Genomic DNA, 21,863 nt, shown 5'->3' with positions numbered 1-21,863 from the left:
AAAAAAATTAAAAATCATGCTGTATTCATAAATTCTTTAGCAGCTTAAAATTTTAAATATTTAAATTTATTGTCATTCTAATTCTATTGAATTTGCTGTTTTTGATTTAATATATATTTTTTTGTTTAGATTCTCATAATGTAAGGTGGGAATAGTAGGGTTTGTATTTACTAAGGCAATATTGTGATCTTGTTCCATGTCAAAGGGGTTATTGGGGGTAGTGTTGTGACCTTTTCACACATCGCCCCATTGCTAACGGGGACCCCCTCTTTGCTAGCTTCCTGCATCGTTAGGTTAGGGTTTTGGCTGCTTAGTGGGCAATTTTGCGTTTTCCGTGCTCGAGTCTCAGAGTTTTGATCATGCCTAGTGCCGTCTAGGGTTTTTGAAGTGTTAGGATCAAGTTGCAAAAGATGATATTTTTTTTAATGATCTTAAGTTTTGCTAATTGTTTGAACATTTGAACGTTAACGTGTTTTTAAACACGTGCATCAATAATTTTAAAGTGCTGAGATATTCACAAACCTTTTGAAGTTGTTTTCTCGCTCCTAAGGTAATATTTAAGTTCATTTCGCACTTTATTCCAACATTTTCCTGGCGTTTCGCTCATATTTTTGGAAAATTAGTCTAAGTCCAGTTAAATTTAAAGTTGCTGAGTAATTTTGAGTGGTTAAAATGTTAAAATCCTAAGGGAAATCCATATTCCAAGGGTTAAAGGGTCAAAATCCATGCTAGAGGTGATTTTCCCCTCACATTCCAAACTACCCAACCCATTCCCCCACTCAAAATCCATACTACACATGGGTTTCCCCTGGAATCCATACTGGCCACTAATTTCCCCCACTGTTTATCCACACCTGGAGCGATTTTCCCCTGGGAATGCTAAAATTTGGCTAAGTGTCAGGATTTATCCAGACACCCATCGAATTTCCCCTGGGAGTGTGGATTGGAGTGCAAGGATAATTCCATGCCTGGGTCGTTTTTCCACTAGGATTTTTGTGACAACTAAGTTAGGATTTTTGTCTGGATTTTTATCCAGACAGGGATCGATTTTCACCTGAGCTTTTTTGTAAAGATTTTTGTTCGGATTTTTGTCTAGACAGGGATCAATTTTCCACTGGGAACATTATGAAGAATTTTGAGTGTGGATTTTTGTCCAGACACCCATCGAATTTCCCCTGGGGGGTGATTTTTGCAAATTGAGTGCAATTTTGTCTGGATTTTTTGTCCAAACTCTTATCGATTTTCCCCTGGAGGGTGATTTATGTGCATTTTGATAATTTTGGGCATGGATTTTTATCCAAGCATGGGTCGAATTTCCCCTATGGGGCAAATTTTGACACTTTAGCGATTTTTGAAGGGATTTTTTAATCCCAACCTATAGCGATTTTCCCCTGGAGGCTTTATTTTGGATTTAAATTGGAATATTTTAAATAAAAGCCCCATTTTGATTGCTTTTAAATAATTATTAACTGATTATTTAAAATTTAAAAGCAAATTTAATAACTTGCAATAATTTTTAAATGTTTGAATCTTCTAGAAGCAAGTTAGGGTTTCACCAAGCAAGTATTTATACAAGTGTTTTTTTAATCCCACATTGCTTGTGTGGTGAAAATTGGAGCTGAAAGCAAGTATATGAGAGGAACTTCAGCATTATTTTATTATTATTTCTGCTAGGTGTCTCCATGAGAGCGATTTTTTCAAGTTGGGCGAATTTTTTTTAGCAAGGTATTTTTGTGAAGTGTGGGATTGAGGATTTATTTCCCTCCATTTTTTCCAGCTTGCTGATTTATTCCTCTTGGCTGCCATTAAAGACCAGTTTCAGATTTTCGATTTTGCTAAGTTTGGCGATTTTTTCCAAATATAGCAATTTTTGGTGAAAGTTGGCGAATTTGTGTTTGGAGACCTTGGGTGATTTTTCCTCCACCATTGTTGCTTGCTGTTCAGACCTTCATTTCTGCAGATTGCTGCCATTAACAACAATTTTCAGAATTTTGAAAATTTCGATTTTTTCGCTAAAGAAGGCAAATTTTTGTGTTTGGGGTTTTCAATCGCAACTTGGGCGATTTTTCCAGATTATTGCCATCCTCCATTATTGCAGATCTGAGCTACCATTGGCATCAATTTTCAGATTTCCATTTTAGCGCTAGACTTGGGAAAATTTCGATTTTGCTTGGAGGCCACATTTTGGTGGATTTTTCATGCATGTTTGTTGGCTGTCATCATTTCCAACCTGCTGATTCGCTTCAGATCTGAGGTTTGCTTCAGATTTTGACCTCCATTAATGGCTACCATTAATTTTCAGACTTAAGTTTTTATTGCCCGGCTAACTTAAATATTTAGCATTTGGAGACATTTTGTGGAGTTTTCTGTGCACTTTTAGACCATTTTATCGCTGTTGCAGGTCTAAAACTCCATTGTTAGGCGGTTGTCCTCAGAAATTTCATTTCCAGCCACCTAACCAATTTTGGCGAATTTGCTTGGGGCTGTTTCCTAAGCCTTTTTTCATCATTTTCAGGGATTTAAACCACTTTGCAAGGTGCTGGTAAGTCTGAAGTGTTCGATTTTCAGACTTGTCCTCAGAAAACTAATTTTTACCAGCCATACTTACATTCCAGAAAATGATTGTTTTCATCAATAAAACTGATTTTTATTGATTTATGCACATTTTGAAGATTACAACATATTTTAAAAGTCTGAATTTTTAGGTTGTCTTCAGAATTTTGACTTCCATTGTTGACTGCGGAAGGTGTCTTCAGACATTCATTGTGTGAAAACACAACCTTTCACACCTTTCCTAAGTCATCATCAATCCGGTATACTCCTTTGCATTCTTTGCTTGCATATTTTCTAAGCGTAAGGAGGTATAAATGAATTTTTATGGAAGGCTTCCATGCCTTAGTGTTGTCACACATTGAACGTAATTGCTAAAATTTACCAAGTGTATGGATCATTTTCCTGACTTCATGCTCTAAACTAGCTAAATCTCTAGAAAGTCAGGAATTTTATTACAAGTAATTATTTTTATCCTAGGACTAACTTCCAGTTTCATACAGGTGCGATGTCGAAGTCAGGATACAAGGAAAGGAAAGAGCTGCTGAAGACGTTGGAGATTGGATTTTATCCAGAGTTCAAGATTTCATCCAGATGGAGGGAGATCACTGATACCAACATGCATTTCCTTGACTTCGACTAGATGCAGCATCGGATGTTCAAATCCAGAGATCAGGTTCCTTCTTCAGCATATGCGAATATTATGAAGAGTGGCATTTTCCATGCCGCTGGGTTTCCACAATCCATACAGTGCAGTGAGTTGATCTTGGAGTGTGCACGATGTTACGATCCGCTCACAAGAATGATCAAGAGTCCGAAGGGTGTTGTCATCGCCTACCTTGCTGAGGATGCCATTGCTGAGGTATTCGGAATTCCACGCAGTACAGACATGAAGGATGTGACCAAGGAAGATTATGCAGACAGATACACGAAGAAGATGGGTGTATGCAAGAGTTTAATTAATAAAGAATGGATGATTGAACCTAGAAATCATCATTCCAAGGCTCCCAAGACACTTATGTGCGTAGATTTTAAGGAGGAATATAGTGATTTGATATTCCTACTCAACAGAGTGATGGGAATGCCGCAGGGAGCAATATTTCATGGATGGATGTTCTACTTCATCCAGGATTGTCTTAAAGGGACACTAGTGAATTGGTCTAAGATCATAAGCGACAATCTGGATTTTCAATTGAGGAATGTAGAGAGGTCCAAGTCATTCGCCATGACTTCTTACCTGGTGTACCTGCTTGCACGGTTTGTTTCATACAGAGGATTAATATGCAAAGGTGAAGTCGGGAATGGGCAAGGACAGTTTAAGAGTTATGAATGCTACCCCCAGTTGAGTATGCACAGAATTGAAGACTATAAAAGAGTGAATGATGCATTCACTATGTACATCACACAGATGCTGCAAGGCGGAATCCACAGAAGATTGTCCAAGGAGGCAACAGAGTTAATAGAGAAATATGGATCGTGGTATATACAGTTTACCACTTTCACATACCTCAGGATTCATGGGTTTCAATCTGAACCCTACAGACTTCCTAGGTATCCTACTGACAGAATGATATTGTTGGAAGTGGTAAGTTAACTTCTAGAGTTCGATGTTATCGAGAGAGAGAAACACAGGGCAGGAATGACATTCCCTATTTCAGTTGGGAAGACGTCAAAGGTTTGCCAATCCACCATAGCTGCCAGCACTGCAGGTGAGGAGATTGCATTCTACAGATTCGCTACCTACAAGAAAAGAGAAAGATTTGATCCAGACAAGAAGGTCGGAAGGATCAGAGGAGAGAAGTTCACTCACAAAGTTGACATAGAAGATTATTGGGCTAACTTAATGGATGAACAAGCAGTAAAGAGAAGAATGTGGTCCAGAATGTCGGTGGATTTCATGGGGAAGTGTGGACTTTTCCTCATCCTTGATCAGGTATTAGATGATAGAGATCATACACACCTACATTATGAGAATGAAATGAAGAAGGCAATCCTATTGCCAAATTGGTCAGAGTCAGAGGAGACTGATCTGAATATATTGATGAGAGAAGTCTTGAATTTCTCCCGCACATGGGTAGATATGCAGATGAACAGATTAGTTGACATGGGTGTTCCCTTCACTTATGAGAGGATGAAGACGGAAGAGTCTACTTCCGAGGATAATCAGAGGACTGTCAGTGATGTCAGGATTCATGCAGACGAAGAGAGTCAAGCTCCCAAAAGAAGGAAGAACATGCATGGAGAAGTCAAGGCTAGAGAGAAGAAGATTGAGGATGTGAAGAAGAAACAAAAGACTATCATTCCTTCACCCCCTTCCAGTGTCTCATCAATCGAAGTGATTGAAGTAACAGAACAGAATAAGGAGACTCAGCAGTGTTCCAACACAGTGATACTACCAGAGAATACTCAGGAATTTCATGCCACAACAACATCTGCACCTCCTAATGAGAATGATGACCAGCCGAGATCCCCTACTGTCCTTTTGGAAGTTAGTTTGGGAAATGATGTATATGATTGGACCAGGAATAATCTTGATGATAATGATGAAGTTATCTCGGCACTAAAGGACCTTGATCAAGAAATATGTCTTGATGATGGTATGGAGATGACCGCTATTCCTGAATTGTTGAGGAAGAGTATGGAAAAAAGTAAACAAATGATAGAAGTACAGCCTATTGAGGATATTGATGACTGCCTAGCTAGGAGTGCTAAGAAGAAAGAGCCCAAGAGAGTGGAGATTTTGTCGCACATAGCTAGAGATGAGACAGGAATGCGGATTGCGCAGATTGCTGTTCCTAGAGCAAGCGTGACAGTGGACACTGCTACTCCCATGGATTTCCAGATCACTTCAGTTGCCCTTGGTCGTCCATCCGCAGGGCAGGAATTTCAGGAGATTGGTGACAACCTCCAAGCAATCAATGCCAAGTTAGACACAACGATTGCGGAGAATGAAAGGTACAAAGAAGAAAATATTAGACTCAGAGAGTATATTGCAGGGACAAGGCGTGGGGATCCCACCCTTATTTCCCCTATTGCAGTTGACCATGGAATACATTCACACTGCGAGGTAGCGAGAGGTACACACTCCGAGGTGGAAAAGTGGATTGAAAGCACAAGAAGGCAGGCAGATGATTTCCTTACTCAGTTTGTCCAGGCATATGATAAGACAACAACTCTTGTATTCAGGATTCAGCATTTGGAGGGAGTTTGGGAAGAATTCCGGCCTATCCAAGAGAAGACTATTCCACGCCTCCTGGCATTGAAGAAGGTTCCTAATTCCATTTTGGTCAGCGAGAACATTGTGCACAATGGAGACATATATAATTTCCATGGCTGGTATTGTGCACTAGCTTTGAAGAAATTAGCTTATGAGAACGCCCAATCGAGTTGTATGGAGATGGAAGGATTAATTCAGGACATTCAGATGAAAATCCTTGCCTTGATTGAGGAATTATTGGGTGTTGATGTTAGTGATGCTAGTGGTTTACACTTAGCCGAATTAAGAGACAAGATAAAATTTATGTATTTTTGCCAGTTGGACCCTTTGCAGAAGAGTCAGATAGATGACTTGGTCTCTTTGTTGATTCATGTTCATAATTCGCAGAAGCTCATAGCTGAATGGGAGAACACTTTGAATGCTTGCTCGGATTCATTGGATGTGATTGATTTATTGCAGGATACTTTGCCTAGCGTTTCCATGGAGGAGTTAGATTCAGTTTTGGCTAGATTCTTGGAGTATGCTAGGAGAGAAAGAGATGTAGGGAGGAATCTTCTCGAAGATTCTCTATATGATGACTAGGTATCTTTCTATTGGGCCATATGTTGGTGGCACCATTTTTTGATGTAACCCTAATTAGGGCAATTCTAGGGTTTTGTTGGCATGATCTCGGTCGTTGATCTTAGATCAATCTGGGCCATCCATTTTGTAAGAGACTCTATATATGCCCCTTTGTCTCTCATTTGTAAGAGAGAGTTTTTGTAGAATTGTTGGTATATGCTATAGCTATTTGAATCCTAATCATTGTTCAATTGTTGGTGATTTTGCTCTTCAAGTGTTGTATTTGCATTCATGGTTCTCAATTCCTCCAACTTAGATTAGAATTTAGATTAGAATTTATTTTCATGTATGTGAGATTGAATGGAAGATTTGTTGAATATATTTGTGTGGAATCCTTAATCCATACCACTAGCCTCTTTCCGCTGGTAAGTGCGCCTTGTGTGGTCAACTGGAGTTGGAGTAAGCATAACTTCAACTATTACGCATCCGTTGACAAGCATCAACTTGGATGGTGTCTTCGTTTCATGCTAATAGTTTGAAAATCATTAAGTATACCTTAGATGATTGCATTAAGCTTGTGTCATTACCTGATTGTGAGACCTTGCCTGGTTTGATTCCACTAAATCAATTCACCATTTCCTACATTCCTAGGATTAGAATAGATTTCCTCAACCCTATTCTTTTTCCCCCTTTTTTAGTAAGAAGTAAATCCAGAGCCTTATTGATAAATCTTAAGTTGTCAGCACACCTATTCCACATCATTCATGATAATCCAAACATTTGCGTAAGTCCCCAAAGTGAAACACAACAATTCACATCAACCACTGATCTTACCCACTCGTCAAGACTTGACATGTAGAAACCTTGGAATCACATTAGTTGATCTCATCCTTAGCATCTGAGGTGATTTTGTTCAAGAGAGGGTAAATTACTTTGGTATTTTATTTTGTATTGTTATGTGCATAAAAAACACATCAACAGGTAGCCACTATTAAATGTAAACTTTCACCTTAGACATTTTAGGCCATTTACTCGAGAGAGGTCTTATTTTCCTCACATATTGTGAAATGGTGTGGAAGCTTTCCGAAATGAGCTACAATTATATGAAGCTATCAGGGTTGAATAAAGGGTTAATGGGAAAGTGCCTCATTTGTTCTATGATGCTTCAACAATAGGGGCATCTTAAATGAACATAGAGAATCAAAGGCAGATGTCACTTCTAGAGGTGTTATAAAAGTAGACCTAAGACATTCTCACAAGAGACCACACATTGGCAACCCAAACACCATTGGAAAATTGTTTGATGTGCAGGATCGAGATGCAGTTGATGTAGCAACTGCATTCTTCTTTCATGCAAATGAAATATTGTTTAATGTCGCTCACTTAGTTTTGTACGTGGAGATGGTGCAGGCTATTAATAATGCATGAACATGTTATAAACAACTAGGGTATTAAAATCTTGGCACTACTCTAAATGATAAGGAAAAGGTTCAACCCAGAGGAACGGGACTCGCCCAGACTCGGGGAGTCCGAGTCCGAGTCAAGCCTGCCGAGTCCCAAGGGCTCGAACTCGGTCTTGTCCGAGTCTGGCGAGTAAACTCGCCAGACTCGCCGAGTTTGGCGAGTTTGCCCGAGTCTGAGTTCGAGTCAGGCCTGCCGAGTCCCAAGGGCTCGGACTCGGTCTCGTCCGAGTCTGGCGAGTTTGGGGCAAACTCGCCAAACTCGGCGAGTCCCGAGCCCTGGACTCGGCCGACGTTGGCATAAGTTAAAACACAAAAAAAAAAATAGTTTGCAAAGTTTTTTTAAATCCGTTTTTTAATGTTAATTGTCTTCTAGCCCTAAAAGTGACTTACATTTCATTCACTTGCAAAAAAAGGAAGAGTAGAGTGAGTTGGGAAGAAAAACAAGGGTGCATAGAAGAAATACCAGCAAGGAGGAAGCTCAAGTTTTCTTCAATTTGTCACATTGGAGCTGCATTGTGTTTTGATTTGGTGCATCAAGAGTTGGATAGGAAGAGTTTGCAGCTCATTTCAAGCTTGTTGTAAGAGGTAAGATTGTTTTTTTGAACATTATTTTGTTTCTTGTATGCAAAAATTCCATTTTCTATTCATTTATTTTGGAAGTTTTACATTTTCTTGTATGCAAGATCTTTTGTATGTTTGTAATTTGTATGTAGCATGTAGTATGTAGTTGTACTATGTAGGGTTGTATGTAGGGTTTGTAAATTTTTTTTTTTTAAAAGTAGAGTTTGACAAACCTTACAATTTAAAAAAAATAAAATTTACAAACCCTACTTTAGTTTTTTTGAATGTATGTATTAATTTTATTTTGTATTTGTAATGTTTTATTGCAGCAAACTTCACTTTATTATTTGCCTCAACTTCAAGTTTCACAAAACTATCCTAAAATGTCTACTTCAGCTTCTAGACCCCCCATGAGAAAGGACCCTGTTTGGAAATATCATGAGGATTTTCCAGGGCAAGGAAAGGGGCAAACAAAATGTATGTTTTGCAAAACAATATTCCATGGAGGTATATATAGGCTGAAATACCATATTGCTGGAGTGCGTGGACATGATGCCGAACCATGCCTAAAAGCAGTTCCTGAGGCTGTACGTGATTGTTATGTAATGGTTGAGGAGATTGAAAGAAAAAAGAAACAAAAGGAGGATCGAGCGGCCATTGGGAGAGAGACAGTTTTAGGAAGAGGGACACAGTTAGGTTGTGTTGGAGGCCCTTCTTCCTTACCTCCATATCGTCCCACTCAGTTTGCTACTGCTGGTGCTTCCGTTTCTGCTTCGGCTTCTATAAGTGGCAGTGCCACCGCCACTTCTCATGCTCCTACCACTAGTAGTTGTAGTGGGAATGTTACCATTGGACCCAGGATTCGTAAATCTAGGTTGGATTCCTTCTTTGTGCCTCGCACTACTCCTGGGTCCCAACCGTCGCTTGAGGGCATGGGTTGGAACAAGGAGGTCCATGATGCTGTTAAAATGGTAGTTGGCAGGTTTTGGAGCTACAGCTGTATTCCATTCTTTGTAGCCAGGTGAATGTTTTGCTAACTTTTATGTTTGATAACTTTGATTGTTTTAATTTTTATACTTAACTTATCTCATTGAATTTTTATACTTAACTTATCTCGTTGAGTTTCTTTGCGACAGGTCTCCTTATTGGCAACAAATGGTTGATGCCATTACCATATGCGGGGCGGGGTTCAAAGCCCCTAGTGAGACTGATTTGAGGGGACCCATTTTGTCTCAAATGGTGGATGATGTGAAGAAGGATTTAGATGAACAACGCCAGATATGGAGCACTAAAGGTTGCACCATCATGACTGATGGTTGGACAGATAGCAGAAATAGAACTCTCCTTAATTTTCTTGTTTCTTCCACAGGTGATTGATTAATTTTAGTTTCATATAGTCTTTAATTTTTTATTTTTTATCTAATGGTTTATTGAATGATCATTGACCTAGCTTTATTTTTTTATTTTAGGGGGCATTGTTTTCATCAAGTCCATTGATGCCTCCGCCCATTGCAAGAATGCCACCTACCTATGTGAGCAGATAGAGGAGGTGATTGAAGATGTGGGTGAGGAGAACATGGTATAGGTGGTGACCGACAATGCAGCAAATTATGTTGTTGCGGGTAAACTTTTGATTACAAACTAATTTTGTTTGCAAATTAATTACTATCTTGTAGTTTGTACCTCCATTAATTACAATTTACAATGCAACAAATTATGTTGCTGCAGGTAGACTATTGATGGAGAGGCACCCATCTATAGTTTGGACTCCATGTGCTGCTCATTGCATTGACCTCATGTTGGAGGATATTGGAAAAATCCCATGGGTCAAGAGATGTCTAGAAAGGGCAAGAAATGTCTGCAAATTTGTATATAATCATTCATGGGTGTTGGCTCTTATGAGACAATACATAGAGTAGAAGGAGTTAGCTCATCCATGAATCACAAGATTTGCCACCAACTTCCTCACATTGCAGTCCATGCTTAGGTCTAAGTCTACCTTGAGACGTATGATTGTTGGTGAGGAGTGGTCTTCCTCATCCTATGCTACCACCCCTACAACGATAGAGATGACAGACTGCATTTTTGATGAGCAAGGCTTTTGGGTCCCTTGTGATGAGATAGTGAAGGTATTTTTTTTATAAATTCTACAATTTAACTTCATGTTTAATAACTTATTATATGTATTCTCTTATTTGCTCATTTTTCTAAATTACACAATATTTTCAATTTTGCAGTTTGTTAAGCCCTTGGTGGTTTTGTTGCGAGTTGCGGATGGAGATATGCCCGCAATGGGCTATATATATGAGGGCATGGATAGGGCGAAGGAGGCCATTATTTTCGTCTATTGGAGGAGATGAGAGCAAGTATGGTCCCATTCGGGAGATCATTGATAGGAGATGGCATCATCAGCTTCATAGGCCCATCCATGCGGCAACCTATTATTTGAATCCGACATTCCGTTTTATCCCTTCTTTCAAGGCTGATGCGGAGGTCCTTAATGGGCTATATGCAATCATGGAGAAGATGGGACCTACTGGTACTTCTCAGATAGACCTTTTTTGAGAGCTACAGATGTTCTCAGATGCACAAGGGGAGACCTACTCTTGTCCTGTCGCCAAAGACGGTAGGACAACTATGATGCCAGGTAAAAATAAATTGTTAGGCTTAATTTTAGTTTTATTCAATACTATATTGTAACTTGTGAAATGAGTTCATGAGTGAGACTGATTTTATTTATTTTTCTCATTTCAAACTCAGATCATTGGTGGAACTTTTTTGGCCCAGAGACACCAAATGTTCAGAAGTTGGCCATTTGCATCTTGAGCCAACCATACAGTGCATCAGGTTGTGAGCGCAATTGGAGTATGTTTGAGGACATACACTCCAAGAGGCGCAATAGATTATTTGTGGAGAAGATGAATGATCTCGTCTTTGTTCACTACAAACTCTGCCTGAGAATGAGAAAGAATGCAACAGTTGACATGTCTCCTATCATTCTAGATGAGTTTGATCTTGAAGCAGAGTGGGCCAATGAGAATCAGACAGCTCCGGGGACTCCTACAGTTGTATTTAGTGATGATGACATTGATTGGATCGACTAGGTAGATATAGAGGCTGAGGCTGTGGCCATGGCAGAGGAGGAGTAGAGAGCAGGAGCAGAGACAGGAAATACTGAGACTCAGAGTGACAGAGCTGTTCCTGATGTTGGTGAGCATGGCATGGTGTCACGGGGAGCGACTATGGCTGCTAAATCATCCAGGACCTACTTTAAACGCCTTCGCACGGGGCCAGGCGGAGAGGGTGCACGACCCTCTGAGCCATAGGCTTGTACACTTGTATTTGTATTTAGTATTTACTATTTACCTTTGGTATTTGTATGAAACATTTGATGATGATCATATGATGACATGGATTTTTTATTCCATGAGTTTTGTAATATTGTATACATTTGACAATATTTATATATCTATGTTATTTCCTTCAGCTACAAGTTGCGTTTATGCTTATGTGATTGATGTATACTTGTGTATGTAATCAAATGAGCCGAGTTTAATGATGTTTTTGTGTCTTTAAGGTGTATTCAATAAAGGGTGTCTGAAACAAGTTTTAAATCTTTAAAAATCTCTAAATTTCTTGAGTTTTTCACTTTCCCGAGTCCAGCCAAGTCTGGATCCGAGTCTGACGCCAAGTCCCGAGTCCGAGTTGGCCTTGCCGTGTCCGGGCCGAGTCCGAGTCCCGTTTCTTTGGTTCAACCAGAGAAAGAAACTACACCAATGAAAAGAGTGTGTTTGGCAAAGTGATGGGATATCGTGATGTATGGGTGGATAGATGCTAGAAATTGTCCACTTCTTAATATCAAGGTAACTTGGAGCAAAGGCCCCTTTCTTTTGAAGGGAATAGAACGTTCAAGACAGGAAAAAAAATGTAGAGTTCCTTTAGAACTAGCTATGTGATGCCATTGAGTGGGTGGATGCATTTCATGTAGTCCATGTTGTTACAAATGTTGTCCCCATTTTTAAATGCATTAGGATTTTTGGATTAAAAAACGGTACAAAGTTATTTTTTGGACGCGAAGTTATGCGCATTCATTTAATAATGCACTATGTGAGTGTCTTTATGTAGTGAACGGAGCTTTGTGTTCTATTAGGTGTAGGCATCATGGAGAAAATCTACATCAGATACTACAGTTGAGGTGAGACACATGGTCTTTCATGGCTGTTTTTGAGCTGATGTCAAATTTGCTGTTGACTTTATTCACCCATATATGAAGTGATGGAATTTTCACATGCACATAAGCCATGTTTGGAGAAATTTATGAGAAACAGATTTCGTGTTTTAAGAATTTAAGAAATTAACAAATAGAGATTTGTTTCTATATGCTACTATAGACGAGAAGATACTTGGAAGATGGAACAAACTAAACATACCTCTTCATTTTGTTGCTTATGCCTCGAATCTTAATTGGTATGATATATACTTGATGAATAAGAGGTTTCGTTATGATGATAGAGCAGAAATGGTGAGGTTTTGGGCTGCGGTTAGAAAAATTTATGCCCTAGGTGAGGATGTGCCACTATCAGATCTCAACATATTGAATCACTTAAAAACAAAACACAATCAAAAGATTTGTAATGTCGATGAGGCCGAAGATAATCTAGATTTAGAAGTAGTATTTTAGATTTGAATGTCTACGTTAATGTTGGCTATCTCTTTAAATGGGGTTAAGTGGGCAAGATGAAATTTGTACATCAAAATTGGTTAGCCTTTATGATATTCTAAATAGGGGTTAAGTGGGAAAGATGAAATCTGTACATAAAAATTGGTTAGCCTTTATGATATTGTAAATTTAGAAGATTTTTTTTTTTTGAATTGAACTTGTATGTTGTATCTCAAATGCAATGATGATGATATTGTAATTCTCATTGTCTATGTTGATGACTAAGCCATCACTTATAGTGAGGCCAATGAAATTCGAAAAGTAAACTAAATTTGGCATAAAAGATTTGGGCCTCCTACACTATTGCTTGGGTGTAGAGTTTTTGCAATTTGATCACGTGAGCATGGTCTCTGAAGTGAAGTATGCCAAAAGTCTTTTAGAGAATATCAAGATGGCTGATTCTAATCCCTCATCTATGACTTGTGAGCTTTTGCTTAAACTTCAGCACTTACTGTTTCAGTATCAATGAATGAATCAGCATTTATATAGCTGGTGGGTAGTTTGATGTATTGTGAATCTATTCAACTGTATATGTGTTTTGTTGTGTGCTATCTTTTTTAGTTCCTCTCATAACAAAAACTACTCTACTGGCAAGCAATAGAAGTCCTCTGATATGTTAAATGTGCGCTTGATTTTGACATCTTATTTCATAAGTCTTTATAATTTTGGTTGTAAATATCCACAAAGTTTGATTGGGATGGTTCTTTTGCAAGGAGAAGCTATTGGCTATATTTTTGGTACAAATTTGGAGCTGTTTCATGGTAAAACAAATCCTAGTATACAATTTCCTTGTCTTCCATTGAAGCAAAATTTAAGGCTAGCGTCAAAGTAGGTTTTGAGGCAGTGTGGTTGCAATGACTACTGTTTGATTTTTTGCTGAGTGCAGTCATATCACACCAGTGTATTGCAATACTTAGAGTGTGGTGTGGTCGGTGAAGGACCCTTTGCTTCAAAATAGAACCAAACACATTGATGTTCATGATCATTGCATATGATGGTTGTTAATGAGCACATTTGTCTTCATTGTTCTACCTCTCATGAGTATAGTGCAAGTAGAATGATTGATTGACTTGAGCCGGATAAATTTGTAAAATTACAACACGAGCTTGTGGTTGTTTTTGTGGTTTAGTTATTAGGGGGATTGTGCAGAAAGTTATAAGACATTATGTTTAGACATAAGGCAGTATAATGTTTAACTATTTGATACACAATTAGTGATTATGTGTAATGATATACTTAAGTAACTTTTACATTGTAAAGCTACAACGGTTGTAACTTACTCGCTTTCTAATAAATAAGCCTGCACACACAATCTTGTATGCTCATTTTTGCCATTGCCTTATTATGACAATTGCTTAGTATACAATTTTTGGAATTCTACAAGATATGTATTGCAGAGCTTATTGGGAAGGGAGAATTGCAACAATTGTGGTGAGATGTCTATACATTGTTTTCTTTTCAGAAAGTTAAGTGTGAAGAGTGGAATTGGCTCGCCATGATAAGTAGGTTTCTTTTGCATACTTTTGTTTTCAGCCTTAAAAGCAGATGTGTGGTTTTAAGGTATCCAATAGATCAACCCAAGATAGAAGTATTTATATCAAAAGACATTCATGTTGTAGCCATTGTGTTTAGTTACTTTTACTTGAGTTTTTTGTTTAAATTTTATTCTGCTCAAATACCTTCTTCACAAAATCAGAAGATCGTGACAGAGCCTAGAGATATAAATATTGGTTATATCTGATTCTGTCAAGGGATGAAATTCATAACAAATTTTTAGTTATATGTTTTTTCTTTTGGATATTGCTTATTACTTTTATGCATATGCAATCTGTTGTTTTTTACACATTAATTGATCTTCTTATGATTTGGGCCAGGCAGAGGATCGAGCTCATAGACGAGGGCAAAAGAATGCAGTGAATATATATATCTTCTGTGCTAAGGCTAGTATTGAAGATTCTCCTCAGCTATATTCTAATTAGGAAAATTATTATTAATATATTTATTTGCAGTCTTTTATCTTTTAATTTTTAAGAATATTTTCTGAATTTTATCTAGGATACTCTGGATGAACTACATTGGCGCTGTTTGAACAAGAGCTTGGAACGTACTACAACAATGATGAATGGTATAGATGATTGTGTACCTGAGATTGAGGTATATCTTCATGTTTATTTCTGATATATATTAAATTTTTTATCGTGTTATGAAAGATGCCAACTAGGAATTTGTTTTTTGAGTTTTAGTGGATTTTTTTGATGTTTTTTCAGTTTTTTTGGTTTTTTGCTTGATTATGCCAATGAGAAATTGCAAATTGAATGCAATACATAAAAGAACAATTGACTGAAATGAAGTCCCATAATTCTGACTTTATTACCAACAAATTACAAATTCAAGTAAATAATTATTGAATACAACTAGAGCCAAAATTGCCCTACGAGGTGTCCTACGCTAGCCTAGATGAGCTTATTTTGATGTTGGAGGTGGTGCACATAACAATACATGAGCCTCAAAGTGTTGTGAATTGCTCTAGGGTGTTTTATTCTCCTAGACTATAATTACCAAAAACAAACAAATGAAGAAATAGCAGATCAGGTACTTTTTTTTTTTACTTGGTAGCAGATCAGGTACTTTATTTTAATTGTTGCTAGGAGAAATCTCCAGAATCGACCTCTTTTCCCCACTAAAATGACAATGTAGCCCAAATCTGCTATAAACTCCTTGAAAGAACCACTGATCTGTCTTTATTTGCTGCCAACAATGAATATGCAAACAAATACCAAATCTAAAACCCTCCAATTTATTTTATTGGCTTCACAGGCCAAGTAAGTGTTGATGTATATATCTGTCGGAGTCTCCTTGGGAGACCGATTCTGCGAAATATGCAATTGACCTTCGGCCTTGCATATTTTTATATTGCTGATAAATACCTAAAATATGTGATCCCTTGATTATGTGCAAATAATATAATACATATGTTTATTAAGGGGACCGACTTTTGGGAAAGTCCACCACCCTTAATGAAAGGACACATTGCTTCGAATGGAGTTAATCCAAGAGAGCCGACTCTTAATGGACAGTCACCTTGCACGGGTATAAAGGAACATAGATTGACTTATCCTTGGGCATCGAATTGTTCTTACATACAACAGATCGAAGAATACTTGCTCCAACGATTTGTATATCAACCTTTAGCAGATCGAATAAACATATATCAGCAGTCCGTATTCATCTACAACAGATTGAGAATTTATCAAGGAAGATCGAGTTCATTGCAGATCATACATCCTATATAGCATATAGGATTTTTCTCTATAGCAAACTATTGTCATACATATATAGCTTCAAGTGTGAAGCAAATTCCTTGTAAAGTCTCTTGACATAACTGAGATTATAAAGACATTTCATTGTTGGGTTTTTTCACCTTCAAGAGGAAGGTTTTCCCAGGGTAAATTCTGTGCATTTGTGTTTGATTACTTGATATGTATTATAGTGCATTCTTCTCTATGAGAGAAGTTTGAGGTGCAAGCCCTTGTTATGCATTCTTCTCTGTGAGAGAAGTTTGAGGTATCAGCCCTTGTTGTGCATTCTTCTCTGTGAGAGAAGTTTGAGGTATAAGCCTTGTTCCACCCTCTGCGAGTAGGTATGGTGGATGTCATGTGAGAGACTCCATGACTTGGCACTTGTTCTTATTCACCCTCTGGGAGTAGCCATGGTGAGTGTTAGTTCATATCTGCAAGGAGTCCTCCCTAGCTAAGAGGGAGTGTTGATGTATATATCTACGATAGTCTCCTTGGGAGACCGATTCTGCCAAGTATGCAATTGACCTTCGACCTTGCATATTTTTATATTGCCAATAAATACCTAAAATATGTGATCCCTTGATTACGTGCAAATAATATAATAAATATGTTTATTAAGGTGGCCGACTTTTGGGAAAGTCCGCCATCCTTAATGAAAAGACACATTGCTTTGAATGGAGTTAATCGAAGAGAGCCGAGTCTTCATGGAGTCACCTTGCACGGGTATAAAGGAAGATAGATTGACTTCTCCTTGGGCATCGAATTATTCTTACATACAACAGATCGAAGAATACTTGCTCCAGCGATTTGTATATCAACCTTCAGCAGATCGAATAAACATATATCGGTATTTCCCATTCATCTACAACGGATTGAGAATTTATCAAGGAAGATCGAGTTCATTGCAGATCATACATCCTATATAGCAGATCGGATTTTTCTCTATATCAAACTATTGTTATACATATATAGATTCAAGTGTGAAGCAAATTCCTTGTAAAGTCTCTTGACATAACTGAGATAATAAAGACATATTTCATTGCTGGGTTTTTTCACCTTCAAGAGGAAGGTTTTCCCATGGTAAATTCTGTGCATTTGTGTTTGATTTACTGTCTACCTAATCTGATCATTAAAATTTAACAGTAAGAATGGTATGGCCAGCTTAGAGATGGTTTGGCCAGCACCAATTGGCAACTAACTTGCTGGAAATGTCCTTCAATTTGCTCAAATTTGTTGTTGTTGTTTCAGACCTGCTGTAATTGTAAAATCATTTCCAAATATTGACCCCAAATGGCTTGAAAGAGGATCCTTCAATGTTGCAAGTGTGTGGGTTTCTGTCCAAACACTATAGAAGATTGAGATTTTCTGTTCCCAACCTAAAATTCCAGCCAAGCTTGCTGTTGCAGAGCTCTTCAAGGAAGAAAATGTCAATATCAAATGAAAAATTATTGCCAATTCTTTCATGTACACCTCTTTTTGTCCTCTCAAACCCCATGCCCAATTTAGGGCTCTAAAATGCTAAGATTCCATTGGAATATTCTTCCAATTTGGGCGTCCAATTTGAGGGTTCAATTTGTCATGAGTGGGATCATTTTTAAATTAAAGTTTATTTCTCATTTTTGTCTAGAGAGGGGTGCCCGAGGGGGTAGTCTTATAATTCATTATTAACATTTCATTAATCACCTTTTAATAAAGTTACTTTATAAAATTTTCTAATTATAGAAAAAGTAACTTTATAGTGAATTGTTATAAAGTCTATATAATTTAAGCTCACCAAGGCCAAAAAGTGACTAAGTATAAATCCTCTTGGTTAGCCAATCATCCCTTTACTTGTAAATTTGCTTCCGGAGATGGCTAACAGGCAAATCTATGCACTTGAGTTATCACTGGGAAAGTGGGGACATTACATGTTAAATACAACACTAATTAAAATCAAATGTACGAAATTGGGGCGAACTTACGAGTAGGAAGCAATCTACTTAACTATAACACTAATGAAAATCAATTGCTACGAAGTTGGCTTAATTAGCAGTAGGGAGAAATCTCCATCTTTTATATGCCAAATAGAATACCTAATATGAGAAAAAAATTGTGGGTAGTCCACAAGTGTATTATTATTTTTTTTATTAAGGAACGTTGAATTTTAAAAGTTGCCATCTGAATATGCTTCTAATGTTCTTGTATAAGTCAGATTTTAATAAAAATCTAGTCATTTTGAAGATCATGATTCTTTTATTGACAACCAGAATTTTAAATGTAATAAAATAGAGTACTGGGAGTTGCCAAAGCAAGTAAAAATTCAGGTTTTGAAAAACGATGTATCACACTAAACCAAAATGGAAAATACGGTTAACATGGAAACACATAGTTATTTGTAGAAACTTGTCCTGACTGTTGGTAATTGTCACTTGAATCAGAAATGTATCTTCATCTTGGAGACACATATGGGGACATTTCCAAATGTCAAGAGACTTCATATGAAGTTTCTTCACATCTTTATATGTCTTCTAGAAATTTTGGTTAGAACTTGAGAAACATCCTATAGAAGTTTCATTGATGTGATATAAATTACATTGGATATTTTCAAGTGCTGATAATTGGGGAGGTAAAAGAATTAAAGAACACACTATTTATAACAAGAAAATTTACAAGTCTCTTTTATAGGAAATGTTTTTCTTGTCAAAGCCTAAAAAGGTACTATTAGCAAGAGAAACAATAAAAAGGCTTAAGGTAACTTTTTGCACTAAAGTTAAAAAGTGCTCACCATAGCTCCAAGTATTATCCAGATCTGGTGGTGAAAGATGTCGACTAGGAGATGGCTCAATTCTGATTTGTTTGTTTCAATATTAATCTTTGACCAGCGTATTAATGCCTTGAGGCCTTGGGATTTGACAATGCAGAAATGAATAACAATAAAAACACATAAATTAATAGGCTGGAAATGAATTTCAGACCTCTGATTTTATTTATCAGCAAAGAACAAATGAATATAAATGATTATTTTCAACAACCCAAGCCAATATTGGCCTACCAAGACTCCAATGCTGGGAATATAGTGTGATTTATTGGCCTGAACAGGTGAAATGACTGAATGAAGCACCTCCAGTTGCAACCAGTGACTCTTGAGAGCTTTATTCACCTTGGATAATTATCAAAAACAATTTAGTGAAAAAATTGCCATTCCAATGCATTTGCTTAATTTCCCCCAGGAGAAACTCCAATTTGTTGTCTCTTCTACCCACTGATTTGCTTTTGTAGCTCTAGTATGAATTGTTTTCACGAAATAACTAAGGGGAATCTTCTTATTTGCTGCTAACAATGAAATTTGTATAAAAACCCTGATGCAAAACCCCTTAATTTATTTTATTGAAACCCCAAGCTGTCCTAGGTGGTACGATTCAGCTAGAGATTGAATGGCTGCTTCCAATTCCCAATAAAATCTCTGAAAAAGCTCCAACAACTGCTCAGATCTGAAAATCAGACTATAACCCTGCTGTAGTTGCTAACCAACTCCGAATTTTGGCTCTTATTGGCAAAATATGAACATTCTTAGCAAATCGATAGCTTAAATATGAGGGGGATTTCATCCTCTCACCCAAATCTGAAGGTTTCCGTCTCAAAATTCAGTTCAGACACCAGCAATAGACGTAGCAGACCTGCAATTACAAAATGCTTCTCAAAAATAATAAACTCCAATACCCAAATTGTATGTACAAGGCTCTTTTATTCCTCTTAGCCCTAAATCGAACATCTCTTGTCATCTTTTTAAGATTCCAATGGAATCTTCTTTCCTTCAATTTGGACGTACAAACTTGGGGAAGCTCATAACATAACATGTCCACTTTTAATAATTTATCTTGCCTAGGGGGGAAAAATAAGTTATAACTTTATAAAGTTACTTTTATGAAAGTTACTATATTGGCATAAAGTAACTTATAAGTTCTTAACTTATATGATGCACTTTTATAAGGTTAATATTATTTTCTAATTATAGAAAAAGTAAGTCTATAATGAATTATTATAAAGTGCCTAAGATATAAAACCACCCAAGTCACAAAAATGACTAAGTATAATCCCTCCTTGGTGGCAATATTATCTCCCATCCACTGATTTCACCTGGGTAGATGGCTAATAGGTGAAACTAGGACTCTTGAGTGATCACTAGGAAAATGGGGACATTACAGTCCTCCCTTCCCGGGATTGCTTGCCCTCAAGCAACACCAAGCAACCCACTGCTCCACTCTGATAAAATTTCTTGAGCAAATCAATTCCTGGATGCCGTACCCAGATGAAGAATCCACTGTAGGAGCTGAAATAGGAGAATGCGACATCACTCAAGTTATCAAACATACTGTCAAGTCAATACCAATCAATGAAATATACCGCTAACTCTGTTTCTATCTCCAAGATACACCTCTGGACACTTCCATATTGCTGGAAAACTGATGTAGACCCTGCCAAGTGCAAAAGTGCCAAACGGTCCTTACTAGGACAGTCACTAATCCCTCCAAAACCAAATAAGATGCAATCACCAATTAGCAAGTGCTGTCATGTGATGTGGAATCGGTGACCAATCAACAAGTGAGTGATGGATACCTTCTACTATCATCAAAGGCACCTCTTGTGTAGTTGGGCCACTAAAAGTATCGTCAATCACAACTTCATTCTCATTAAGGGAGTAATCAGCAATTGAGTTTTCAGAATTAGACAAACTTTGTCCATCATTCAATATAGGATAGTGAAGGTCATGAATATGTGGGAGATGCTTTTTAGCTTGTTGGGCTATCAGTTTGGCTTGCCGTGCTCTTGCCAACCAATCTTCGTTCAACCTCTGGCACTACTCTATATAAGCTGTCCCAAAATGTCTGAATTTTGCTCTACCACAAGATGCAGTTTTATTGACTTCCAATCTATACGCTGTCATTCCCTTAGGCTTGCAATCGGATGAAGCTTTGAACACCACTTCTTTCGCATCCACGAAGAACTCTAATTGCCTCTTGTAATAATCAAATGTGTACCTACCAATGGATTGAAGCCACCTCATTCGAAGAACCACATCATGTTGCTCTATCCGTATCACATAGAAATCAATAGTCAAGAGATAAGTTCCCAACTGAAGGCTAAGTTGAGGAACTCTCATAGTGCAACTCAAGGTACCGCCACTAGCATCTGTCACTCTAAACCCTAAAAATTATTCAACCTGTAATCCAAACTTCTCAGCTAAGTGCACGCCAAGGAAATTATATGTGGCACTGGTATCTACCAAATAGTCCACTGGCTGTCCCCTAAGAGTTCCCTTCAATCAAAAGGGGCAATACCAAGGTACTCCAGGTAATGAGGCAATTGTAATGTTGGCAGAAGTCACTGTATCCTTATCACCTGTATCCTGCATCTGCTCATCCTTACCATCAAAAAAGACCTCTATAAGATGTGCCTTGCCTTTCCCAAGGCATCTGTGACCTGGCTCCAATGGCTGCTTGCATGAGAAACAT

General features: G+C 37.7%; 2 protein-coding genes across 4 annotated transcripts in view; both read left to right on the top strand.

Moving 5' to 3' along the window:
* The window catches only part of LOC131042656 (uncharacterized), a 278,257-nt gene that overhangs the window by 205,577 nt on the left and 50,817 nt on the right, over positions 1 to 21,863 (top strand). For all 3 annotated transcript variants that reach the window (XR_009105286.2, XM_057975978.2, XM_057975977.2), the window contains 2 exons: positions 14,947 to 15,012; positions 15,128 to 15,226. Coding sequence is in view for 2 of the 3 variants with exons in the window: in XM_057975978.2 (XP_057831961.2) it covers positions 14,947 to 15,012; positions 15,128 to 15,226 (165 nt within the window). In the remaining variant the exon portion in view is untranslated. The remainder of the gene's footprint in view (positions 1 to 14,946; positions 15,013 to 15,127; positions 15,227 to 21,863) is intronic.
* On the top strand, positions 10,604 to 11,635 carry LOC131042658 (uncharacterized). The gene is made up of 2 exons (XM_057975979.2): positions 10,604 to 10,999; positions 11,113 to 11,635. The coding sequence occupies exons 1-2, from the start codon at positions 10,927 to 10,929 to the stop codon at positions 11,454 to 11,456; spliced, it is 417 nt and encodes a 138-aa protein (XP_057831962.2). The 5' UTR covers positions 10,604 to 10,926; the 3' UTR covers positions 11,457 to 11,635.

This window comes from Cryptomeria japonica, chromosome 3 (assembly GCF_030272615.1).
Source record: "Cryptomeria japonica chromosome 3, Sugi_1.0, whole genome shotgun sequence".
Lineage (NCBI taxonomy): Eukaryota > Viridiplantae > Streptophyta > Pinopsida > Cupressales > Cupressaceae > Cryptomeria > Cryptomeria japonica.
Note: the sequence above shows the minus strand (reverse complement) of the source record. Positions and strands in the feature narration are given on the sequence as shown.

Excerpts from the sequence above, each read along its gene's own strand:
- LOC131042658 (XM_057975979.2), top strand. The coding sequence starts at position 10,927 with ATGTTCTCAGATGCACAAGGGGAGACCTACTCTTGTCCTGTCGCCAAA. Across the intron at positions 11,000-11,112 it reads TAGGACAACTATGATGCCAG|ATCATTGGTGGAACTTTTTT; the intron begins GTAAAAATAAAT and ends TTTCAAACTCAG.